The sequence below is a fragment of the Mesoplodon bidens genome (genome assembly GCF_964165515.1).
Source record: "Mesoplodon bidens genome assembly, chromosome: X".
NCBI classification, from domain to species: Eukaryota; Metazoa; Chordata; class Mammalia; order Artiodactyla; family Ziphiidae; genus Mesoplodon; species Mesoplodon bidens.
This window is the reverse complement of record NC_138163.1, coordinates 129,765,995-129,790,957: the sequence shown is the minus strand read 5'-3', so window position 1 is coordinate 129,790,957 and position 24,963 is coordinate 129,765,995. Positions and strand designations below refer to the sequence as shown.

The 24,963-nt window shown below is 45.0% G+C and overlaps 1 protein-coding gene across 3 annotated transcripts; it reads left to right on the top strand.

Annotated features, from left to right (window-relative positions):
- Positions 1–20,263, top strand: RAB9A (RAB9A, member RAS oncogene family). Of its 3 annotated transcripts, XM_081222956.1 has the most exons (5): positions 1–181; positions 1,540–1,683; positions 15,220–15,312; positions 15,955–15,982; positions 19,157–20,263. In XM_081222956.1, exon 5 carries the CDS (start codon positions 19,188–19,190, stop codon positions 19,791–19,793), a length of 606 nt encoding a protein of 201 aa, XP_081079082.1. In that variant the 5' UTR covers positions 1–181; positions 1,540–1,683; positions 15,220–15,312; positions 15,955–15,982; positions 19,157–19,187; the 3' UTR covers positions 19,794–20,263. The 3 variants fall into 3 exon arrangements, with proteins under 3 accessions (XP_081079082.1, XP_081079081.1, XP_081079083.1); XM_081222955.1 differs by lacking the exon at positions 1,540–1,683; XM_081222957.1 differs by lacking the exons at positions 1–181; positions 1,540–1,683 and adding an exon at positions 4,574–4,594.
- Positions 20,264–24,963: the final 4,700 nt, after the last annotated feature.

Below are 24,963 nucleotides of genomic sequence, written 5' to 3'. Positions count from 1 at the left end.
TCCCCGGCCCCGCCCCGTCGCCATGTTGTTCCCTCGGTGCTAGACGGGAGCAGCTGTAACCGGACCCGGGCGGCGCCGCGGACGTCTGCTGCCTGCCGGGTCCTCGACCCTCTCTCTCTTTCCTCACTGCACCCGGACGGGCCGGCCCGGAGCTCCCGGGCTTCCTCCGTGTGGCCGCGAGGTGAGCGGGGCGCCGACTCCCCTCGGGGCCGGGCGGGGGCCTAGGCGGGCTGCGCGGGCGTCAGGGTCTGAGAGGAGCCCGCGGGCCGCGTGTGCGGCCTGGGCCTCGGGCAGGTGGGGCGGGAGGCGCGCGTGGCCCGTGCGGGTCACTCTCCCGCCCCCGGGGTGGCGGGGCGGCCTGTTGCCCCCTGCCTCCTACTGACTGACGCAGGTGGAAAGATGGGGTCGCGCACCCGGGGAGAGAGACACACGCCCGAAGACAGAGACGCCCAGACGTCCTGGAGACAGACACACGGGGAAGGAGATCCATCGACACCTGGTGACACATACCCAAACACCCAGGGAGAGGGACACATCCACACCAACCCCCGGGGAGACACACAGGGTCACACGGAGAAACCCACCCTGGCACGCCAGCCCAGCGCACTCCCGCATGACTCATGGAGAGAAAGCGGAGGCGCGCACGATTTGATATTGGCGACCTCTGACCTGCTTCCCAGGTGGATATTTGCTAAGGTGTTGGGGCCACTCGGAAGACCAGTTGGGACGTGTGGGGTGTTATCGGATTCAGACTCTCGCTAGGGTTTCGGAATCGTGTTCCTCTCTTTCTTCCAACTTAGTATGTAGGGAGGCAAGATGAAAATTTTAAGTGCTGACCAAATAGTTGTGGAGGTATCAGTTGGTTTCTGGGTGGTGGTTTTTTTTTTTTCAAATGATGACACGTCCCGTGACCGGGGTTCTCTTGAGGAATGACTTTTCTGCTAGTTTCCAAATTGTCACGTGACCACGCTCTTTTTGTAGGATTTCGGAGGCCTGATAAAAATCAATAGATTTTGGTTCCTTTTAAAAAAATCAATTAAAAAAATTTTCTTCCGAGTTTGTCTTTCTCTGGCATCATTGTATTGGAAAATCCGTAAATAGCCCGTAATCTCAAAAACCGTTGAGTGGAACAGCTGAAGAGATGAAGGCAGCTCGGTATTCTTCAGCCAGGGACTTTTAAGAAGACTGTTCTTTGTTTCTTTTTTAGAAGCTTAGGTTGAAGTTATCTTCGCTGCTTTGTCTCCTACTCTCTGCATCTGCTGTGGCCGTCTGGGGCTTTCAGTATTTTTGTGTGGACATTGTAAATTCCTCTTGTGTGTACTAAAAAGTTTCTGGCTTGCTGACTTATTTACTTTGGAGAGTTTTGTGAGTTGGGGATATTTTTGGTTTATCATTTGCGAGGTTAGAATAGATGGAGGAAAACTAAGTAGAACATTGTTGGCCTTGACTCCAAGCCGGGTTCTTGGAGACTAAGGAAATATACTTCAGTGCCCTTCCCTCTTGTCCAGCCTCTCCTATTTTCATTTCTTTCTTCCTCAGCCAGTCTTCCATCTAGACTGTGGTACGCTGGAGGCCTGCAGATAAGTTCCTTTGGTTCTAGAGACGGACTTTTAGCCTACCCTCATTTCTTACCATTTCTTGGGCGGCCACTCCAGCACTGGGTGTTCTGTGCATGTAAATCCTGTAAGTACATCATCTCATTTACTTCTCACAGCATTTCTGTGGTATTAGCTCCATTTTAAAGATGAAGAATTTGCTGGGGCGTAGGAGGGGTAGGTCTGTTTCCCATGGTCACGGGTGGTGGGTGGTGAGGGGGCAGAGCCGGGATTCAGAGCAGGGCTGTGTGAGTTTAGAGTGGTAGTTCTCAGTGGGGGGCGGGGGGTATTTGACAGTGTCTGCAGGCATTTTTGGTTCACACCTGAGACGGTGTGCTGCAGTCACCTATTGGGTGGAGACCAGGGATGCTGCTCAACAGCCTACAATACACGGGACCGTTCCCCACGACAAACACTTGTCTGGCCCAGAATGTCACTCGCACCCAGGTTGAGAAGCCCTGCTTGACCTCAGTCTGTGTAACTCCAGAGCTCACAGTCAGCGCTTCTGTAGTTCTTCAAATGTGATGTTGGTTCCTATTTAGGGTACCTCCTCCTCATTTTAAGAAAGAGCAGGGGGTGGGGAGGATTTGAGAACTTGAAGAGATTTCCCTTGATTAAGGGACATATTCATTTGAAAGACTGACCAAAAAATTTCTGATAGCTGAATCTCCCCCCACCCTTTTTTTTTAATATTTATTTATTTGACTGTGCTGGGTCTTAGTTGCAGCACTTGGGATCTAGTTCCCTGACCAGGAATCGAACGTGGGCCCCCTGCACTGGGAGTGTGGAGTCTTAGCCACTGGACCACCAGGGAAATCCCTCCCCCCCTTTTTTTCCCGAAGGCAAAAGTGTCAGAACTTGAGAGTCACTCAGAGCCCTTGAAGTAGACATAGGGAATTTGGTTTCTGTATTATTCCACTTGTCAACAAACATTTTACATTTTCTGAGTAGCCCGTCGGTTGCTGACATAAAGGTGCTGGTGATATGAAGGGCAGTGGGGAGTCCCCACCTCCCTGAAGCTTACAGTCTAATCACAGTCATGAGATCACGTTCTGACTTTGTCCTAGAACAAAATTTATTGCCCAGCCAAGGTCATGGGCCAGGTGTCTTTAAACAAAACAGCTGGGACTTCCCTGGTGGCGCAGTGGTTAAGAATCTGCCTGCCAGTGCAGGGGACATGGGTTTGAGCCCTGGTCCAGGAAGATCCCACATGCCGCGGAGCAATGAATCCCGTACGCCACAACTACTGAGCCCGCGTGCCACAACTACTGAAGCCCGTGCACCTGGAGCCCGTGCTCCATAACAAGAGAAGCCAATGCAATGAGGGCCCCCCGCACCTCAACAAAGAGTAGGCCCCGCTCGCTGCAACTAGAGAAAGCCCGCACACAGCACCGAAGACCCAACACAGCCAAAAATAAAAATTAATTTATTTTTTAAAAAAAGAACAAATAAGCGATGAAATTTTTTTAATTGGATTTTGTATTCTTCCTCTGGCATTCTCCAGCCTGTTTTCACCATGCCTAAATCTAGGCCCTTCAGTCCATGTAGTGCTTCATTCTGGTGGCAGATATAACTCCTAGGTGAACTTTGGGAGTGAGTGAGAGGAGTCCAAAAGGGTTGGTTCTGGGAGTTCCCTGGTGGCCTAGTGGTTAGGATTCTGGGCTTTCACTGCTGTGGCCCGGGTTCAGTCACTGGTTGGGGAACTGAGATCCCGCAAGCCGTGCAGCATGGCCAGAAAAAAGGGTTGGCTCTGTTTAGGAATCACTGTGAGAGTGTTACTCTGTTATTCATGCGGTCAGCACGGCATCTTTTGTGAGGAGCTTTGCTTTTTGACTCGTGCTGATGGACAGTGTGTTGTTCATTGCTAATGGATAGATTTCTCTGCCTCTTATCAGTTTTTGTCTGCTGTGGGGTAGAGGGGATGCTAAATTATACACCTAAAAATGATTGCAATCGCGTGGCGTCTAACAAAGGGATGTGTGCTCTGTTACTCCTGGAGGGGTTTTATTCTGGGAAGGATCAGAGGAATTGGTGCAGGAAGAACATCCACTGGCCTCGGAGGAGTCTTGCTGGATCTGCAGTTGGCTTGCTACTCTGGCCAGGTTAGGTCACCACATTTCTTTCTTCATAAAATGAGATGCTTTTACTTTATAATGTATGTGTATGAGAATACATGACACCAAGTAAAGACGTCACATAATTGGCTTCCAAGTACAGGCATACCTCGGAGATATTTTGGATTTGGTTCCAGACCATCGCAATAAAGCGAGTCACACAAATTTTTTGGTTTCCCAGTGCTTATGAAAGTTACATTTATACTGTACCTGTCTATTAAGTGTGCAGTAGCGTTATGCCTAAGAAAAACAATGCTTGTACCTTAATTTAAAAATACTTTATTGCTAACAGGCGTTAACCATCAGCTGCGTCTTCAGTGCGTTGTAATCTTTTTGCAGCACTGACATCAGTGATCACAGATCAGCATAGCAAAACAATAATAATGGAGAAGTTTAAAATATTGCAAGAATTATGAAAATGTGACACAGAGACAAGTGAGCAAATGTTGTTGGAAAATGGTGCCGATAAACTTGCTCCATGCAGGGTTTACCACAGACCTTCAATTTGTAAAAGCCCACAGTATCTGTGAAGTGCAATAAAACGAGGTGTGCCTGTAGTTCTGCCTCAGGCAATTTGCTGGTCAAGCAGCAGGAGGAAATAAGCCAAGTGGGGGGGGGGAGGGAGAGAGAGAGAGAGAGAGTGTGAGTGAGTGTCTGTGTGTGTGTGTGTGTGTGTGTGTGTGTGTGTGTTTGGGAAACATGTCTCACTTGAAAGGTAGCTGGGTAATAAATTTGTTAGTCAAAACCAAGGACAAGAAAACAGGGCCTGTGACTAAGTAGGTCATCAGCAGAACGTTTATTAAGGTTTTTTTTTTTTTTTTTTTTTGAGGGGGTGAACTCACAAAACGCCTCAGCGAGTTTGGAAAGCTGTGATGCAGATGAAAGGTCAGGGTACCTGAGGGAAGGAGGGGGGGACCCAGGGGTGTAGGTGGAGGGGGGCCAGCTACCCTGGGTTGGGGAGGTGAGGCCAGAGCTTGCCAGAAAGCCTGGGCGTGCCCGCTCGGGAGAGAACTCAGAGAACTCTCCATTTCCCAGCGTGAATCTTGGTATTGTACGTGTAGTGAAGCTGAGCTCTCCGTGTTTCCACGTTCTGGGTTCTTCCATTACTTTCTGTTAGTTTTTGACCGTGGCCGGTACAGGGTTTAGGGTGCTGTTGCTTATCATGAACACAGAGAAGATGAGATCTAAGTGAATGTAGGCGAAGTCATAGCTAGATCAGCATGGGCTCGGGAGAGCCGGCCGTGCGTTTTGGAAGAAATATAGAAAGAAGCGAAGCAGGCCATGGAGGCTTCACGCTGGCTTCACTGAACCCGGCTCATTTCATCACAGGGAGTCTGAACACAGGCTCCACTTGTGTCCGAGGCCCGATGCCTTACAAATGTCTGCTGTTGTTTGAAGGGGATGGAGAAACAGTATGGAACAACTTTCTCCATTCATCCCATGGCCACATTCATTATCCAAGTGTGAAGGACAGCAGAGCAGTGTGGCCAGTGAACTGAGCTGCTGGGTCAGCGTGAACTGTTTTCATTCCAGGCTCTTGTGAACTGGATGAGGTTTTGGGGTACAGAGGCCAAGGTCCTTTTCAGAAGGTTTGTTCTCAGGAGAGTGGTTGTGTTATCAGTGTTAGAGAAGCCTGAAAGACGCCTTACAGATTCCTGTTTCTGGAATGTGCTCTGTAGAACTTTAACAGATAGGGAGTGTTTAAATGATTTAACAGGTTTGCAAATGCTGGAACTCCCTGGGGTGTGGTGTGTGGCTAGGCGACCTCCCCAGTCTGTGCAGTTTCACACTTGCATGTGTAACCAGAGCAGTGATTAGGTGAACACACCTGAACATACAATGTGGTTTAGTTGGAAGTCAGAACAGAAGAGCTGCTTGAAGGCCACATGTTGGTGAGTGCAGAGCATTTTCTAGAATGAGTTCCAGTACTCTTAGATAAAATTTCAGCAATGCTCTTTGGGAGCAAACAGCTCCTACCCTCGTATCCTGTTCCACATTAATATTTGCACAGTACCTGAATTTTATCACACTAGCCCTGGGAAACCCCGCCTCGCAAAGATATGGTGTCATCGAAAGGAATGGAGTGTGAGCTAACGTGGGGACTGAACTCCCTTGAGCGCCAGTTGTGTGGCATCCCGTGGACGGCCAGGACCTCTGTGGTGCCCTCCAAAATGTCACATACCCTGCCCTGCCTGGTTTCCTGTGTGCACTGTCGCTTGATCTCCCCTCCCTCATCGTCCAGAGTGTTCCATCCCCAACTTCTGCTGCACACAGTTTATTAGGAAGTGGGTCTGCTGGTGGGGAAAGGGGCCCCTGGGTGCAGAGGAGGTGTCATGGGGTCTACCCTTGTGCTTTCCGCCCGGCCAGCCTGTCTCAGTCAGTGTTGAGAAGTGCCTCGTTGAGAAGTGCCTCGTGCCCTCTGGAGTCTGTGTGCTCTCGGGCTGGTTTCTCATTGTCAGCTGCTTCTCCCCAAGTTAGGATTTCTGTCTCTTCAGTTTGTCACTGCTGGACCATTTGCTTTCCATCTTCTCGGTTTTGTTGTTGTCTCTCATCTACAGTTGTTCTCTCTTATTGTCCTTTTCGGGTTTGTACATTTTTTAGACCTTTCCTGTCTTTTGATGGGAGTGAAGGCAAGGTCACACATGTTTGACCTGCCCTGTTTAATTAGACCAGGGGGAAGTTATTTAATCTTTATGAACTTGGTTTATTGATCTATAAAACATGGGTGGTAGTGTCCAACTTGCAGGTGACTTCAAGGTGCTCTCTGCCAGGTACCTAGTAGACATTCAGTGAACAGTGGTGGCTGATGTTACTGTGGTCATAGCATTTGTTATTTGAGCAAACGAGAGAATGGCAGTAGGTAGGGAGGGAAGTGGACATGTTTCTTGTGTGGGTGAATGAAGTGGGTAAGACAGAAGAAGAAAGAGATTTTGAAAATGGGGAAAATAGTTAGCTTGGTGTTAGATACGTTGAATTTGAACCGCCATCAGGGTACCAGATGAATATATTATAAAGGGGGTTGGAATTCTTATCTGGTGCCCAAGGGGTGGGAGCGTGGAGGTGGGCTTTAGTTTAGGAATCACTGGGTTTTATATCCCAGGAAGATATGGTTTGTATCAACCTTGCGATACATCTCCTTAAGAGCCCTTTAGAAAAGGGAGCCATCTAGGTTGCAGAAAGCCAACGGGGTGAGGGGAAGAGAAAGCAGAAACTATTATCAGAGTAGTTTTATGAACGATGAAGTAGGAAACATTTTCAAGGTCATTGCCAGGCTGTTTAGACCTAATAGAGGCAGTAATGGTGGCTGAGTCCTGGCTAAGACTTGAAGGTCCCACTGAGGCCTCCAGCTATGGGTGTGATACTTACAAGACCCTTTCCCAGTTGGGCCTCCATTACCTTATTTGTTTTTTTTTAAAAAAAAAAAAAAGAGCCTTGTGTACCCTTCTGAGATTTTATATCATGTACATTCAGATAAATCTCTACATCTCAGAATTCACTGCCTACTAGGTGGACCTCTGGTGAGAACATTGGTCAACCATGAGGGTGTGTCTCTAGAAGTGTAGAGGCAAGTCCTAAGAGAGGCACTTTTTTCTTTATTTAGGGCTGCATGTGCCTTAGGGCGTTTAGATGAGGACCGAGGAGAAGCCAATGGACTGGCCCTTAGGAGGTCTCTGGTGACTTTTGCTGACATTCAGGGGGATAGAGTGGTTGAGAACCTGCGTTTAGTGAGAGGGTGGAGGGTTGATCAGGCACAGAGCCGAAACAGGTAGTGATGGCAGAGTAAGTTGGGGCTTGGAAAGCTTTTCGTAAGCGCAGTCAGCTTCAGTACCTTGGTGGGGACAAACTGGAGCATCAGTGATGGAGAAGTGGGATGAAGTGAACTTTCTTCACTTCAGATGAAGTGAACTATATATTTCTTTAATTGATCACACGAAATATACAAAAGCTGCCTGCTGTGCTCTCTTAAATTTCTTCTCCTTTTGACTTGGTGACAACTTCCTTGCAGAATGGGAGCCTCTAATCTAGTTGAGTCCTGTATACCAGACATATAGCTGTTCTCTTGAAATAGACCTTAGGAAATTCCACTCCTCTTATTTAATTTCTCTCACAGCCAAAGAGTTCTACCTGCTGTGGCCCTCGTGGGCAGTGTTGCTATACTGACTCTTCCCTGAGCTTATGTGGAAGTTCTCCAGCTCTTAACCTTTTCTGCTCCAAATTAAAGATACCAGTTTTCTTATCTAACTAGAAGAGACAAGTCAGAACCAAGGTTCCCTTAAGTTACAGCAGATCATTTAGGAATCGCATTTAGTTTGTGTTTTGCTGCTTTAATGTATTTTTCTAACATGCATATTAAAATTCATTTCTTTCAGGACTTCCCTGGCAGTCCAGTGGTTAAGACTCCGCGCTTCCAATGTAGGGGGCGAGGGTTCGATCCCTGATCAGGGAACTAAGATCCCACATGCTGCACGGCATGGCAAAAAAAAAAATTCATTTCTTTCATAATGCAGTCTTCTTCCTGAAGTACCTAGCTGTACTTCCCAGTATAGTTTTCCTATTTTGTGACCTTTATCCATTTCTTTGCATTTTAATTCTGTCCCCCAAAGTGCAGCCTTTAACTATCCACACTCTTTTCTGTCAAGCATCTCAAGTGCCTTTTTCAGGTATCTTATTATAGGTAGATTTATGCTTGTTCCTTTTAAGGACTTCATTAAGTAAAACAAAGGACAAAATGTGATCCTCACTTATAGGATTAGCAGTTTCCCGTGAATAAGTCTTTTCATTGAACTGTCACAGTTCATGGTCAAAGTGTAATATTAGGAAAGTCTTATGGGTGAGGGAAATAGTAACGCCACGTAAAGATGAAAGTCTTGAGGGTGTTATGAACTACACAGATCGATCACACGAAATATACAAATATTGCAGACATGTATTGATGATTTCTTGAGGTCCACATTCCTTTAAGAATGTGATGAAACCTTTTTATAGTCTTTCCAGAGAAAGGCTCAAGTACATGCTTCCATCCATACCCCTCATCCTTATTTCACATGTGATTCTAGGAGGTGCATTTTCCCCCTGCAGCTCCTTCATGGATTCCCAATTAAGCACACTTGATACCTGTACTGTTTAATACAATACTCAGGTAGCTATTTAAGTTTAAACGAATTGAAATGAAATAAAATTAACAATTCACTTCTTCAGCTGGACCAGCCACATTTCAGGTGCTCAAGAGCCACATGTGGTTAGTGACGACTGTATTGGGCGTAAGAACATTTCCGTCATCACAGGAAGTTCTGTTGGATCACGCTGCTCTGTACTTTCAGGATGATTTAAGAAAATTGAATTCCTTAACCAAATCTGTTTTTGTCTCCTCTCTTCTCCCTTCCCACTCTCTCCACCACTGTTAATGGTTAGTATACCTAACTACAAAGGTGCCTTGTTCTAAGCAAAATTGAAAGTATATATTTCTTTAAAGTTTAATTAGCTCATCTTCATAAAAGAGTACTTACTGAAACGAGTTCTTTAAGTAGAGTGAGCTGCTCTGATATCGTGGTAGCGTGGTTTGATTTACACAGCGTTTTCCTTGTCTAGCTGTCTCTGAGGTAATGCTCAGTGGTCACCTAGATAATTTATTTCATCTGGCAAGTTGTACCTCCAGTTTGGTCTGTTCTTGTGGAATTTTGCTTAATTCTTCTTTTTGTTTTGCTTGACTTCTTGCTGTAAGAGATCACGCCCATTATTACACTTAATGACTTCCTTGACTTGCCTCTCGTTCATGTGTTTCAGCAAAGACGACCAGGAAGACTGCAAATAAAGAGTGGAGCTAATAGGCTGTTAAGCGAGACACCTGTATTAAGATATAAGGAAACAAATACACCTCAGGCGAAAATAGAAATAATGTAGGGATTATCCATGCTTTTGTTGCCTTGGTTAGTTTCTTCATGCCTCGGTTTCTCAAGCTATGAAATGAAGTGGCATGCCTCTCACTAGGGCATTCAGAGTGAGTGCAAAAGGAATGTGTGATTTTGGGAAAAAAAAAATTGTTCCTAAATTTAAACCAGGAGTGGTAAATTCAGTTTAAGTTTTTGGAAGTGAGAGTTAGTCACGGGGTTTCAGATTTGAAAATCTGAAATTTTGAGGAAGCAGTTTATAAACCCAGCATACTCTCCCTTTGGTAGCTTGTTAGAGGAATGTCGTTTTTCAGCGTTTCCTGTTGCATTCAGTACTTATTTTAAAATAAGAGGTTTCCTCATGTGACTTTCAAGTAAGAATCAATTTTTTTGTCCTCTCCCACACATTTTCCCCCCCCACATTTTAATAGACCTCAAAAATAGAATGGGGGAAGGAACTAATTGAATAGAGAAACAAAGAACTGTAAGTACGGTAAGTACAAATAGAAAAATAAGAATAGAATAACGAGTGAAGGAGGAAGTAGTTCGCTCTTTGTTCTCAGTTTAGCATTCATTTGGTACCTCATCGAATGGAAAGCTTTGTACTAGATGTTGCAGAACCAAAAAAGGACAAATGAATGGATGGCATTAGGTGTTGTGTGTCCCTCCCAGGGAGCTGACGCTGTAATTAAGAAACAGACACGTACACAACTGACGGATGGTTAAAGCATAACTGAAGGAGAGCTGTAATAGAGGTGGAATGATTATGAGAATGAGAAAGATTTGGTTTCAGGGGGCGGCGTGTGTGGGTGGCAAAAGTGGGCCTTTGGATGACTAGGATTTTCATAGCTGTCGATGTGGGGGGGGGGGCCTGCTAGTCCAAGATAAGGGCCTGAGCAAAGGCTGGACAGTAAACGCCTGTGATAAGTTTGGGGATGGTGACTTGTAGGGATATAATTGGGACAGGCAGGTATATGAGGTTGGATAGCTCTTGGAATGCCATGCCCCAAATCCTATATAATAAAAGTTATAAAGAAATAAGTGGGTTTCGTTATCTGTAAGAATGGAGGCAGTTAGATCAATGACCAATAAATAGTGTCTACCTTTAATCCATACAAACATTTCTACTTGAGATGTATATTCTCTGTGCTTGGATCTGACTCCCCCTTGGTTTACCGTAATATAGTAATTGGCTTTGGAAGCCAGCATGGGGGTGGAGAAGGCTACTACTGATACACTATCCATAAACAATTGATAGTGCAAGATAAAAGTACACAATAGAAAAGCTGGAAAAATAGTGTTATGAAAAGGAGAGGGTTGGCATACAATGCACTCTTTTTATCTTTAGTTTTGAGGTATTTGCTGAAAGCATGGTTTATTTTCTTTCCTGCCAGTAACCTACTTAACCAACTTCCTGTTCAGATTAGTGTGCACCATGTATGACATGCATTGGGGCCACCACATGGTATTGTAATCCTAATAATAGTGTGTGTAACTGGCTTATTGAAAAGGATACTGCTGAAGGGACAAGGAGATCATCTGTGGCACGTGTGAATCTAATGTTAGGGTCTTATTGCTAATTCTAAGGCTGATATAATTCCCATACCGTAAAATTCACCTTTTTAATGTATACAATTCAGTTGTTTTTAGTATATACACTAAATTGTGCAACCGTCACCACTATCTAATTCCAGAGTATTTCTGTCATACCCCCCCCCAAAAAAAGAAAGAAACCCCATACCCATTAGCAGTTACTCCCGATTCCCTGGAACCACCAATCTACTTTCTGTCTCTATGGATTTGCCTATTCTGAACATTTCATATAAATGGGATAATATATATATGGCCTTTTGTGTGTGGCTTCTTTAACTTATAATGTTTCTGAGGTTCATCCACGTTGTTGCGTGCATCAGTACTTCATTCCTTTCTTTGGCTGATTAATCTTCCATTGTATGGATAGGCTACATTTTATTATCTATTCATCAGTTGATGGACATTGGGTTGCTTCCATTTTTTGGCTATTGTAAATACTGCTACTTCGAATATTCATGTAGAAGTTTTTGTGTGGATGTGTTTTCATTTCTCTTAAGTATATGCCTAGGAGAGGAATTGCTGGGTCATATGGTAACTCTGTGTTTACACCTTTTTGGGGAACCGCAGATTGTTTTCCATTATTGTTGCACCATTTTACCTTCCTACCAGCAGTGTATGAGACTTCTAGTTTTCCCACATCCTCAGCAACACTTGTTATTGTCTGCCTTTTTGATTTTAGTCATCCTAGTGGGTGTGAAGTGGTGTCTCATAGTTTTCATTTGCATTTCACTACCTGGCCAATGATGTTGACCATTTTTGCCCATTTTTAAGTTGTTTTTTAAAAAATTATTATTGATTAATTTTAAGAGTTCTGGATACAGGTCCTTTATCATATATATGATTTGCAAATATTTTCTTCCATCCTGTGGGTTGTCTTTTTACTTTCTTGACAGTGTCCTTTGAAGCACAAAAGTTTTAAATTTTGATGAAGTTCAGTTTACCTATTTTTTTCCTCTGTTGCTTGTGTTTTGGGCTTCATATTGAGTTATTTTTAATATAATCTGAGTTACAGAAAAATTTAAGAAGCCATTGTCCTTAAGGTCTGGTGGATAGCAGTATTTGATGAAACTTTAGAAGAAAATCATTTCTATTTCATTTGAATTACAGCATTCAGTCAAGCTAGGCTTTAAGTGAAAATGAAGCTTTAAAAAATACTTTTGAGTCTGCTAACCCCTGCCCCAATTGCAGATTCAAGAGCAAAATAAATTATTGTGGTTGCTTTAAAAAATACGTACTTGACATTTAAAAAAGGAGTATGAATTTGCAACCAAATCAGGACTTTGAAGACTGAACTCGGTATTGATTATTCGAGGTTTTCTTGCACACTTACATGTTAACCTGTGAGCTTTTACATGGTGTCATCACGGTGTGCACATTCTTCAAGTTTATCACTTAACAGTGTATTTCTACAGACCCGTGTCTCCATGTCTCCTCAGGGGCGGCAGAGGATCCCCAATTATGCATTTAGGTCATTTCCATTTGCCCCACTGGGAAAGTCCTTCCTTCCTGCCTGCCTTCCTTTCCTTCCCTCCCTTCCTTTCTTTCAATATGGTTTTAGAATGGTATGGGGATGTATTTTTTGGTAGAGTCTAGAAAACTGACAACTCAGGGAAAAGTCTGGGCATTTTTGTCATGGTATAATACATTTCCATTAACTGAATCTTTTTAGAGAGCTTGTTTCATTATAAAAATGAAATTGCCATGGGACTTCCCTGGTAGCGCAGTGGATAGGACTCTGTGCTCCCAATGCAGGGGGCCCAGGTTCGATCCCTGGTCAGGGAACTAGATCCCACATGCATGCTGCAACTAAGAATTCACATGCCACAACTAAGGAGCCCGTGTGCCGCAACTAAGGAGCCCACGTGCTGCAACCAAGACCGCACGCATCCAAATAACTATTTAAAAAAATGAAATCACCATGATAGGCATGCTGATTTCAGTATTGTCTCTGCACATAGAGGTACGTGCAGGGTGTGCTAGGAGTGCAGGGGAAGGGCTTCACGGGGAGATGAGGTCTAGCTGCATCTCCAAGGGTGAGCAGGAGTTCACCGCCCGCCAGAGAGCAGGAGGAAGGGTTTGTAGTGAATATCATACTGCAGTCTCAAGTATGAGGCCCAACCACTGCAGTTCTCAACCCCAGAGCTCGCTGATACTATTGGTATTGACAGTTGAGAGGCATCGTAAGGGATCCATTGCAGCTCTACCCAAGGCCTCCCTCCCTCCCTCGCCAGTCTGCTCTTTATCGCAGCCAGCTACCTTTCTGGACTCCGCATCTGTTCAGGTTGCTGGCTGCGGAAGCCATTTCAGGGCTCCGCTCACTCCGAGGGTGTCAGCAGAAATCCTTCCATGGCTGCTGAGGCCCTCCCCCTCCAGTCCCGTCGTCACAGCTCGCTCCGCTCTCCGCGGCTCCAGGTGCTCGGCCCACCCTGGGCTCTCCCAGGACGTGCCGGGTGCCTTGGCAGGGCCTTCGCACCACTGGTCCCGCTTCCTGGTTCTGGCCCCTCCCCCTTCTCACAGGTTCCTCCTCCTGCTGCTGAGCTTTGCCGGTGGTCAGACCAAATCCCCCAGCAGTGGACTCGGCCTTTGGGGAGGCTGGTCCTAAGGACAGTGTGCGCCTGACACGGTCATGGAGACACTGCTTTAGAACAGCCCACGCTGGAGACTGGTGCATAGTCTCGTGCTGACGCAGGTGAACACTGCCGGTGGTCCTCTGGCCTTGGAAGTTACTGCAGCTTCTTTCTTTAACTGAGCGGCAGGTGAAGTAGCTCTCTGTGTTACAGGATCATGTTGGATGAAAATGTAATTCCCTTGATAGCTGGAATCCCGTAGCTCCGTGAGATGCTCACACCTGGGGCCTGGTCTGACCTAGGGAGCCGCAGGGGCAGAATCCCTGCAGTGTTTAAGCTGTTCTTTGGGTTTTGGTTGGGTGTTGTACTCTATAGCACGTACCTCTCATCTGTAAGACTTGCATCAGTTGTAACGCAAGAGGGTTTGTGCCCGGATTGTCAGCTCCCCCAACTACCAGCCCCACGTGCCAGGGCCTGGGTGTGGCCTGCATCCTGAGTGCCTGGCCCGGGGAGGCACACACTGAGGACTCCTGCAGAACTGCTTTCCTGCCTGCTCCATGCGCTTCTGGGAGGCGCCACAGGGTTCTGCAGATGTGTGATTGCAATTGCATTTAAAACATGTTCAAACTGTGGAAACTCTAATAGAACTCAGGTAGACTCAGATGTGCTTTATCTATGTGCCAGTGGATTGAATACTAGTAGTTCTGTCAGGTTAACTTGTTTTTGTGCAGGTCTCGTAATAAAGCAAAAGCAGGTGGAAGACGCTTGCCATTGCTACCCCTTCTTTTCATTATACGTACGACAGTAACAGGAGAACCGTCTGAAATAAATGCAAAGGCAGCTGAGACTGCCGCTCCTGTGGGTTAACTACTGCGCTTTGGAGTCCGTCGCATTCCGATCTCACCCCCCCCCCCACTAGCTGTGTGACCTCGAGCAAGGACCGTAATGTCTCTGAGTCAGTCTTCATCCATAGGGTAGGGATAATGAGAGGCTTGTGAGGAGTGAACACAGTGAAGCAGAGTCAGTGGCTTGCAGGGCTCAGTCAGTGTTAGTGTGGTGATGGTGGTGGTGATTTTATCCTTAACCCCCAAATATCAAGATTCTGAAGGGTAGCATTTTTTTCATCGATTGAATTTATAAGTTGAAGGCCGCTTTATGTAAGTCCCACAAAAATGCCCTTTGCTTTTAAAAAAGGGAGGGACAGGGGTTTGGAACTGTGGGTTTAGACCGAAAGAGGCTAGTACTTTAGCACAGCTCTGCCTGCTCGGCACAGGAAACCTTCACCCTGAATTTGGTCTGTAGGACTGGGATCCTTTGGCTTCCTAATGTCTGCCTGCATTGCCCTCTCGTTTGTTCTGCCCATGACTCTTCTGAAATTTGACTGAAGAAATGGCCATAAAAGAAATCTACCTAGTTTCTATAAAACTCCCAGTAAAGACTTCTTCATGTGTCCATTCCACAGAAACTCCCTGCACTCCTATAATGAGCCTGGCACAGTGGTGAACCGCTTTCCCTGTTGTCCGTGTCCAAGTGGATCTTCCCGACAGCCCTAGAGGTAGGTATTGCTGTCACCAGAGTCCCCAGAGCTGCAGGATGTCAAATAGCTTGTCCACGAGTCTGTGCTCTTGGCATTTAGCACAGTGAACCAGTTCTCCTTTCTGACAGTGGGCCTCCATTCTCTCACAAAGTTTCCTGTCTGCCTTGGCTGCCCAGAAAGAAGCTTCACGAAATTCTGCACTGCCTTAGTCTTTGCCTGACTTTTCCTGTGTCACATTGGGTGCCTCTCCCTTGAGTGGTCCTTCTTTTTTCCTTCTTTGTGTTAGCTTTATTCTGTGGACTATGATTGTTCTAAACCACTCAAAATTTGGGCAGATTTTGAATAATTTATATTTTACATTTCATCTTAACCAAACTTTACAACTGTCTAAATGGGATACTTAGAAAGGTAGGGTGGATGGGGGCAGGTGAAAAACTTGTTGGAAAAAAACAATGGTTAAAGTGTAGTGTTTGATTCTAGGGCTATTTTTAGGCTGAGAAAGGTCATGGGCAGCTTTCAGGTGTAGTTTTCCTTTTAAATTAAGAATCTAGCTACTAATGGAAGTCATTTTGCATTTTAATTCTGGTGTTTACTCTTAAAGTTATGAAAACAGATTGAATGTACATTGCTAAGGTGTGCTTTCTGATTTTTTCTTTGCAGATGATGATGTTTGAACTGAACAATTAAGGTAAGATTATGGCTCATGTGACTTATTCAGATTTCTTTATAGGGTTTAGCTGATTGCTAAAGTCATGTTTTAGCTTGGGTGAAGATTATTGCCTTTGGGCAGTCCTTCTAAACTGGAGTATAAAAGGCCTTCATATTACATTTTAAGGTAAGTTTTGAAAAGAGCGTATGAGGATACCTTTATTCATTCAGCTTATACTAAAGAAGTTTCAAAGCATTTTACTGTTTTCAGAGAAGAAAAAGGGAACATTTTTAATGTTCATAAACTCATTATGTTATGTTAATGTAGTGATTGCATGAAGCTAGCTTTTGTTAGATGTCAGTGGGAAATAAGATAGTTTGTATAATTATCTATATCACCATGCATGTTTATATTCAATGCTACAGTTAGACTCGGAGAGCTGTTTGTGTCTGCATTAGTTGTTTGAGCAAATGCCAACATACCCCCAAATAGGATATCTGGGAGGCCCCAAATTATAGATGAGAAATGTAAAAAATTGTACCCTATTTCCTGGTGTGTGGGTCTAGCATATCCCAAATTTGTTTGCTCAGAATAAGGGCACAAACTAGGAAACATTATTATGAAGAAAGAAAAGAACTATGAAAGTGTCCTGATAGAGTTATGAATTACAAATCTCAAGGAATTTCTAAGACTTAATTTGGTAGATGTATGTAACCACGCATCTGGGTGGAGGTTGTCAGATTGCACAGTCTGGTTTATAATTTGATGTACAGATCCTAACAAGTTGATGCTGTACAATGAAACTTTGTGTCCAGTGAGGCAGTTAGAGACTTACTAAAATCCTGAGATAAATGATAGACTAGAATTCAGCACATCTGTTAACACCCTTGTAACACAACGTGGAACGTCTGTGTTTATGTATCTTCAAAATCGTGGGAAAGGAACAATCTTGGGATGGGGGGCTGCTGGGGGAGGTTCCCAGTGTGGGGGATGACTGTGCTGAGCGGTTCTGAGGGCCCAGCGGTTAGTTCATGAAGCGGGGTTGGGTTCGCCAGCAGAGCGAGCAGCACGTGCCGGGACGAAGGCAAGGGCCAGTGTGAGGGCTGAGCCCGTGGATCTGAGTTTCACTTCCCTGTGACAGTGCGTTTCTGAATGGCTGATGCCAAGAATGGGGAGCAGGGCCAGGTGTCTTGCCTTAGAAGTTGGGCTTAGAACTGAATCTCTGGAGAAGCACTGAAGAATGTTAAGGAGGGAGCATTAGATGCTTTCCTTATGTCAGAATAGTTGGTGTGCTTTTTTGGTTTTGCTACTCTTTTTTCCTAAGTTGAAGTCGTGCAATCAAGATTCCAAAGAATTAAACAAAGGAACCGATTTAGTGCACTGTTACTATGTCAGGAAATTAAAGGGCTTGAGATAGTTTCAGTTTCCTCCCTAACATTAATTTAGCCTGGGCATTGGGCAGCGCCATCCACTGAAGTCGAAAAGTCTCCAAGTAGTATGCACTTTAATTGCCTCACACTTTCGTTGGCCCATTTAAATTGTATTAATTATAGTAGTAATTCTGTAGTAATTTAAAAGCGCCAATAAGAGTTAGGGACAAGTTGCCACATATTTATAAGTGTAGCATGTAGTAGGAAATGCAGAATTCTTGCACGTTATGGGAAGTGTTCAGTTACATTATACTGGGTCATACTTGCATATAACCAGGCGATTGCCAGATAATGTTTGTTTACTGCAGTGATTTTGCAAATTCATCCTAGCCAATACAACAATTATTGTTCATGCCTTTATTACCTTCCCATTGAGGGATTCACAATATCTACTTTCATGTTAAAGTTAATTACCAATTTTGCTCTAGGGCTGTGCTGTCCAATACAGCTGTTGGCTCTTTAAATGTGACTATTCAAATTAGTGAAAATTATATAAAATTTAAAATTCATTTCCTTGCTCCCACTAGCCACTTGTGGGTAGTGGCTGATAACGTCAGACAGTCCAGATGGAGGACATCTCCATCGTTGCAGAAAATTCTGTTAGCGCTACTCTAAAGGTTGTCTTTTACAAATATCTTAAAAGCCATTTAATATTGAAATATTTACAGTTTAAATGATATAATTTGATTCAAAATAATTGAGCAGAAGGGAGAATGGGATGCTATGGAGGAAACAAGATTTGCTGTAAGTTGATAATCGGTGAATCTAGGTTTAGGGTCTGTGAGGTGTCATCATATTATTCTCATTACTCAGAAATTGTGTATGTTTGAAATTTTGCATAATAAAGAATTAAAACAGAAGCCTTAAATAGGAACAGTGCTCCCACCAGCCTACAAAAGGGCGTCTGAATCTCCGTACCCACCCCAGCCCCCCCCCCCCCCGGGGGGACTGGTGGCGGGGAGGGAGTTAGTCCTGCCCCAGGGCTTCCCCTAAAGGGTATGCATGGTACCACATTTTTGTTTTATGTTCATTTCATTCCCCCTCGAAACACACAGGTAACAGCCCAGGCTCGCATTTGTTCAGAAGAGTTAGAGCTGCCCAAATGAATCTTGTGGGTAGAATGTGCTAGGTTATAATATTATATCAAAAATTCGAGTGGTGCTGCCATTAATGTTAGCCAACTCAAAATAGTGTTCCTAATGAAAAGAATAGAGTCCTTTACTTGGTGGTTGGCTTCAGTCTGTTCACAGCCAGATCAGTCAGTTCTGTCTCTGGTTTCCTGCTTACCAGCTCCTATGGTGATGGCGCTGGGAGAGAGAAAGAGGGGGCTGTCTAGGAACCCCCTGGCCTGAGAGGAAAGCCATCAGTGAACACTGTCACCATGCCACCAGAGGGCTGTTTGCAGTTGCTACAGAAACGTGCCCACCTCGGTCTCCTACTGCATCTCTAACAAATGGTGGCAGGGCTTATTGTGAGCCAAGAGGAACGGTTGAGAGGACAGTCTTTGGCGTCAGACTTGGCCTTGAGTGCTAGCCTCAAGTCAGCCGTGACCCGAGGAAGGGGAAGAATGAGCCCTCAGCAGCTGTCAGAGAGAGTGACGGTCGGGTGGTGCCTGGCACGAGGTGAAGGGCTCAGTAGGTGACATCTCTTGCCATCCGGTATTCCCTGCTCAGAAAGGAATTGGGGCTCTGTGTTTTATTTCCCTTAGACGCTGACATTCATAGAGGCATGTAGAACCATGTACAGGTCTAAAGGAATGTAATGGTACCCTTTTATTTTACAGGGTTCGGAAATCAGAGATCTTGAGATTAAAAATGGCAGGAAAATCATCACTTTTTAAAGTAATTCTCCTTGGAGATGGTGGAGTTGGGAAGAGTTCTCTAATGAACAGATATGTGACTAATAAGTTTGATGCCCAACTCTTCCATACAATAGGTGTGGAATTTTTAAATAAAGATTTGGAGGTGGATGGACATTTTGTTACCATGCAGATTTGGGACACGGCTGGTCAAGAGCGGTTCAGAAGCCTGAGGACGCCATTTTACAGAGGTTCTGACTGTTGCCTGCTTACTTTTAGCGTTGATGATTCTCAAAGCTTCCAGAATTTGAGTAACTGGAAGAAAGAATTCATATATTATGCAGATGTGAAAGAGCCCGAAAGCTTTCCTTTTGTGATTTTGGGTAACAAGGTTGACATCAGCGAGCGGCAGGTGTCTGCAGAAGAAGCTCAAGCCTGGTGCAGGGACAACGGCGACTATCCTTACTTTGAAACAAGTGCAAAAGATGCCACGAATGTCGCAGCGGCCTTTGAGGAAGCAGTTCGAAGAGTGCTTGCTACCGAGGATAGGTCAGATCACTTGATTCAGACAGACACAGTCAGTCTGCACCGAAAGCCCAAGCCCAGCTCGTCTTGCTGTTGAAGTTCGAGAGGTTGCCCGTGCGATCTAACCAGGTCACATACATGCACAGATAAGCACAGGGTGGAGACGAGAATTCGTGTTTGCAGCAATGGATCGTGTAGTCATAAAGTTAAACTAACCATATTGCTGCCTTGTTAGTGGGTGGGAGAAGGGACACATCCACTCACGGGAGAATCTCTTTACTCAGTAATGGCACCTTACCTTTATAAGTTGTAACGGTTGTCTAATAGTGTTTAATTTAAATATGTATGTCACAGAGCTAATAAATGAGATGACCAAGACTTTATAATTAAAACAAAACACTTGAGTGTTCTAGAAGTTACTGTTTTTTGCCCCGGGAAAATGGAGAACTACCTTTTCTACGTGTATATTTTTATGTAATTAGCACTCTGTTCCTGGTTCAGGGAAAACATGTCCTAAAGCAATAATGTTAGATATTAAACATTAAAATCCAGTGCATTTGCCGTGTAGTCATGTGATTTGAGGACGTGTTCATTCGGTTTAGAATTATGTGCGTGTTCACTTTTTCATTCTACGTATCAGGATTGATCTCACTCGTAATCACTTGTCGTTTGTGTGCCCCCCTTGACCCCCAACACAGAAGCCGGCTTTATCACTCTTGGAGGAGGTACTGCTTCTGGATTGTACTGTGTGTGCGGGTAAATGAAGACATCTTTATTTGGTCATGTATTTATTCTGTGTCTTCTACGTCACTGAGCTTTGTGTAGTGATTTGGTCTCAAGGAGATTTTTCGTCATTCTGCTGCAATGAGCAGACTTATTGATAGAGCAAGTTGTGGTCTTTCAAGAGTAAAGTTCACGCACTGCGCTATTCATGCCGATCCCATCCTGCAGAGGCACACCAATGCCAGGCGCACGTGTTAGAGAGGACAGGACCCTTGGCTGTGGAGCGGTGGGTTATCACGTGACATGCTTTTGGGGGGCTGTCCTGTGGGGGGGAGTACATTTCGGAACAGCTAGGTTGAGAGATTTCTCTCCCTGGCCCCGCTCCTTGGAACCACTTGACACAGAACGCCAATACAGTAAGCTCAGCTTTTGAAAATCTAATTTCCTCACACAACAGATTTGGCTCTAAGCGAAACATTTTCACATTTTAAATTTGGGGAAATTAAATCTCTTTATAGTCTCAGGTTAGAGAGAGCTGTAGTTTTTATTATTTATAATCAATTCCGCCCCCGCCCCACCAAACTATAATCCTCCATTCAGAAAACAAAGTAGGAATCCACTATTAACAAACGAGTGTATATTATATATTCCCTTTGTTTTTTTCTCTAGGGGACATGCTTTGTTATTTTAAATCATGTGTACCCATTGTTTTGTGACTTGCCCTTTTCTCTTAATCTGTCTGGATATATTTCCATTATATAGTAGACCTACCTCATTTATTTGCTGCATGGATGTCTAACAGTTTATTCAAACCGTTCTCTGCTGATAGCTAGCAGTAGTATATTAAAGTTTCCCACACCTTGCTCACCAGTGGATACTAGGAGTACATTTTTTTGTTGTTTATCATTTGAATAGATGATAGAGTCACACGGTTGAATATTATAAGGCACAAGGGACAAATACCTACCCTTGCCACCGAGTTCCTGCACATGGAGGCAGCCATGTGTCAGTTTCTTGGGTATCCGTCTAGATTTTTAGTACGTAAGGGAAGCATATTGTGTTAGTTCGCTGCTGTTTGCATAACATGCAGACCCGGTGGTTTAAACAATAGGGATTTCTTTTCTCACAGTTCTGGAGGCTAGAGGTCCAAGATCAAGGTGTTGATAGGTTTAGTTTTTCCTGAGTCTTCTCTCCGTGGCTTGCAGGGGATCTTTCCTCTGCACACAACACTTCCCCACCTCCCCCACCCCCCCACCACCACCCTCCCCCACCCCCGTCTCTCTGTGTCCAGATTTCCTCCTCTTATAAGAACACCAGTGAGATTGGATTAAGGGACCACCCTAATGGGCTCAATTGAACTCACATTAACTCCTTAAAGGGCCTGTCTCCAAATATAGTTACGTTCTGAGGGACTGGGGGCTAGGCCTGTTAATTATGAATTTTGGGTGGGGGGGACACAATTCAGCCCATTACACGTCTGTGTGTGTGTGTAGGTATTTACAAAATGTATAATTTTGATACTTGTATAGATTTAACTAATACCTTAGTGGTTTTTCTAAACTTCTAAGCATCTTTTCAGTAACCTCTTTTTCAGCTAAATATTCAGGGATTAGATTAGTTGGCATTCCAGAGGTCTAGAGCTGGGCAGCAAAAAAGGATCAAAGGACCGAATCCTCGCGTGTGTAGACAGGCCGACGGAAGGGAGAGCTTCACAGCGTGACTTAAAGGGACCCAGTGAACAGAGGCTGACCAAACCCAGTACTGAAATGGGAGGAGGGGAGGAGGAACAGGACCTGACTGACTAGCTTCCGCCTTCACAGCAAGGACAACTCGCTGACCTGACGGAGGAGCTCTTCAGACAGCAGCAGAAGGTAGCTGAAAATCTGAATCTTTTAAGAAAGTAACACGGGCTTTGCCTGGCTGGTGTTACTTACACAAAGATGAGCACTAGGGGAAAAGTGAGAGCTGGGGAGCAAAGCAGGCGACTGCGGTGGCGGCAAGAGGGGCGGAGCAGCTGCAGCTGCGGAGCAGGCGGGAGGGAAGGACTGCGGAGCGCGCTGTCCCGTTCAGGGCCGGGCCCCAGTGTTAGGGGCCGGCGGCTGCCGCTGTGATGACAGGTGCTTTGGTGCTGTCTGCGCATGTAAAGCCTTGGAGACAGAGTTCAGGGTTAAGAAAAAGGCAAACTACTGAACTTGGGAGGATGGACAGATGTACACTTGCCAGTCGATGTAGCAATTACAATGTGCAGCGTGGAAGATGGAAAAGTGCACATACCTCAATGAATTACTGCTTTTGTCACCTTTTTCCCCCTTGGGGAAAACTCCCTAGTTGAAGTTAAAACATCCTAGGTGGTCCTCATGTTAAAACCTGGCGTTTTACATTTCTATAAAACCTTGTGTAAGCTTTCACTTCAATAGCATGAGCCTGTGACGCCAGTTCCATCCACAGTGCCAGCGGCTTGTGGGGCAAGGAAGCGTTAGGTAGCAAAGAGGATCTGTGTAGTCAGTGGGTTCTGAGAAGCTACCACCGTGGACCGTCAACCAGGAAGTGCTGTCGTGACCATAAAGTGAAAGGACACGGGTGTAGCAGGGTGGAGGAGAGACCAAAGGTCTCTACATACGTGGAGAATGTGGGCACCACCGAAGCATCCTGGGCAATGAAAAGAGGACCGAACCCGATTTGTGCATTCTATTTGGATCACTTCGGGAGTGCTAACGTAGATTACATGTTTAATGCTGACTTGCGTGTGCTCAGTGGAGCCCGATGCCCTGGGTGCTACTGATGTCCCCCAATTGGTCTTGTGTTCCAGAGCTTTAAGTGACGGTCACCTACTACCAGATCTGACCAGATCTGAGTTTTGCCGGCTCTTTTGCCGTGTTTTTTTTTTTTTTTTGGTTTCTTTTGCTTTCTTAATGGTCAGCGCCTGGTTGTCCCCTTGTACTGGCCCTGGTTCCATCCTTTCAGCTGTCCTATCCGTGTGCCCACAGGCTTTCCCAGCACGGCCCACCTTTGAGGTCCTACCCACTCCTACGCTCATCACTGAATCTGCCTTCATGCTCCGTCGGAGGCAGTCATACGTGAAGTCTGACACCTAACTACAGTCATCTACTCCCACAGGGCCTGTGTTATTCGTTCCCATCTCACCGTCACAAGCCTGGCGACAAGGCTGTTTGCAGGGCACCGCTGTTGTGTGGCTGAGCTGGGATCCAAACCATCTCCACCCTACAGCCTCCTGCTGAAGCACCACGCCGCTGCTCCTCACTGGAGCTTTGCCTCCCTCTGCGCTACACGCTCACTGAGGGCAGGCAAACTGTATACAATAAGTACACGTGTGGGTCTCTCCAATGAGCATGGCGGACATTACTCCTGGATTTCTAGCTGAGTATCTTTTTTCTGCTCCCAAAGCTCTGGCACCTAAGTTTGAGGCGATTTGAATCCTGTAAAATGAGTTGCGATATATGTTAATATGCAGACTTTCATTAGGGGAAACAGGACTAAAATGGTAGTAGTAGTGGTGGGGTGAGCAGCACTTTAAAAATTCAATATTGGGACTCCCCTGGCGGTCCAGTGGTTAGGGCTCGGCGCTTTCGCTGCCCGGGCCCGTCTTTGATCCCTGGTCGGGGAACTAAGATCCCATGAGCCGCGCAGGGTGGCCAAAAAAAAAAAAAAGAATTAAAAAAATCGATATTAAACTTCCACAATCTTGGACAAACATCTTTATTCAGGAAATCAAATAAATATGGTAAAAAATTATGCTAGCAACTTCACACAAAGATACAGGACCAAACTTAGAATTACTTGCTCAGGTTATTCAGAATGGAACAAAATTCTTCAAGTGCTCACAATTAGCACAGAAAATACGTGGTTATGTTACTTGCTTTTCATTGGACATTTACTGGTTTACTGTAAGGTCCAGGCTGTTACAGTACAAAAAAGAGGCCACTCCTGCCCCCTCCGGTATACAGCCTAAGTGGCCAAGATGGTCAAGAGCGCAAGTGTTAATGCGATGCAAGCTTTTCTTTGTTTACAATTCTAAAACTGCCTTACAACTTTTTACTAGTACAGCTATCAACGGGTTCACTTAATCTTTAGTTTACTGTCTAAGGGAAAGGAAACATAAGAACATAACCTGTCACTTTGGTTGGTCCTAGCCTCCCACTTTACAAACATGGATCCAGGATTCTAGGATTACAGCAGGATCACCGTTCCCAGTCTCCGACAGGGGCAGGCCTGTGGCATTTTGCACTGCAAAGCTGTCTGCTCTAGCTTCTTGGCTTCTTAGTGTACATATACTACTTCTATGTAAACTACCTATACCTTTTCATAACATCTCTAGATGTATAGATGAACCCGTGTATGTGCTACCAATTTCATTCCCTACTGCAGAAGCTTTTGGTTTTAAATCTGCCTACCAAATCTTGACCATGACATTTGGTTCTGGATTGTTACAACTAGATCAAGCTATCTGAATGAGGAAAGTAAAAGTTTATTCTCAATTTCTAAAATAAAAATATTTCAAGCTAACTGATAAAGAGCTCTTCATA

What these genes read in the sequence shown, in the direction of transcription:
- RAB9A (XM_081222955.1), top strand. Translation starts at nt 19,188, where the DNA reads ATGGCAGGAAAATCATCACTTTTTAAAGTAATTCTCCTTGGAGATGGT.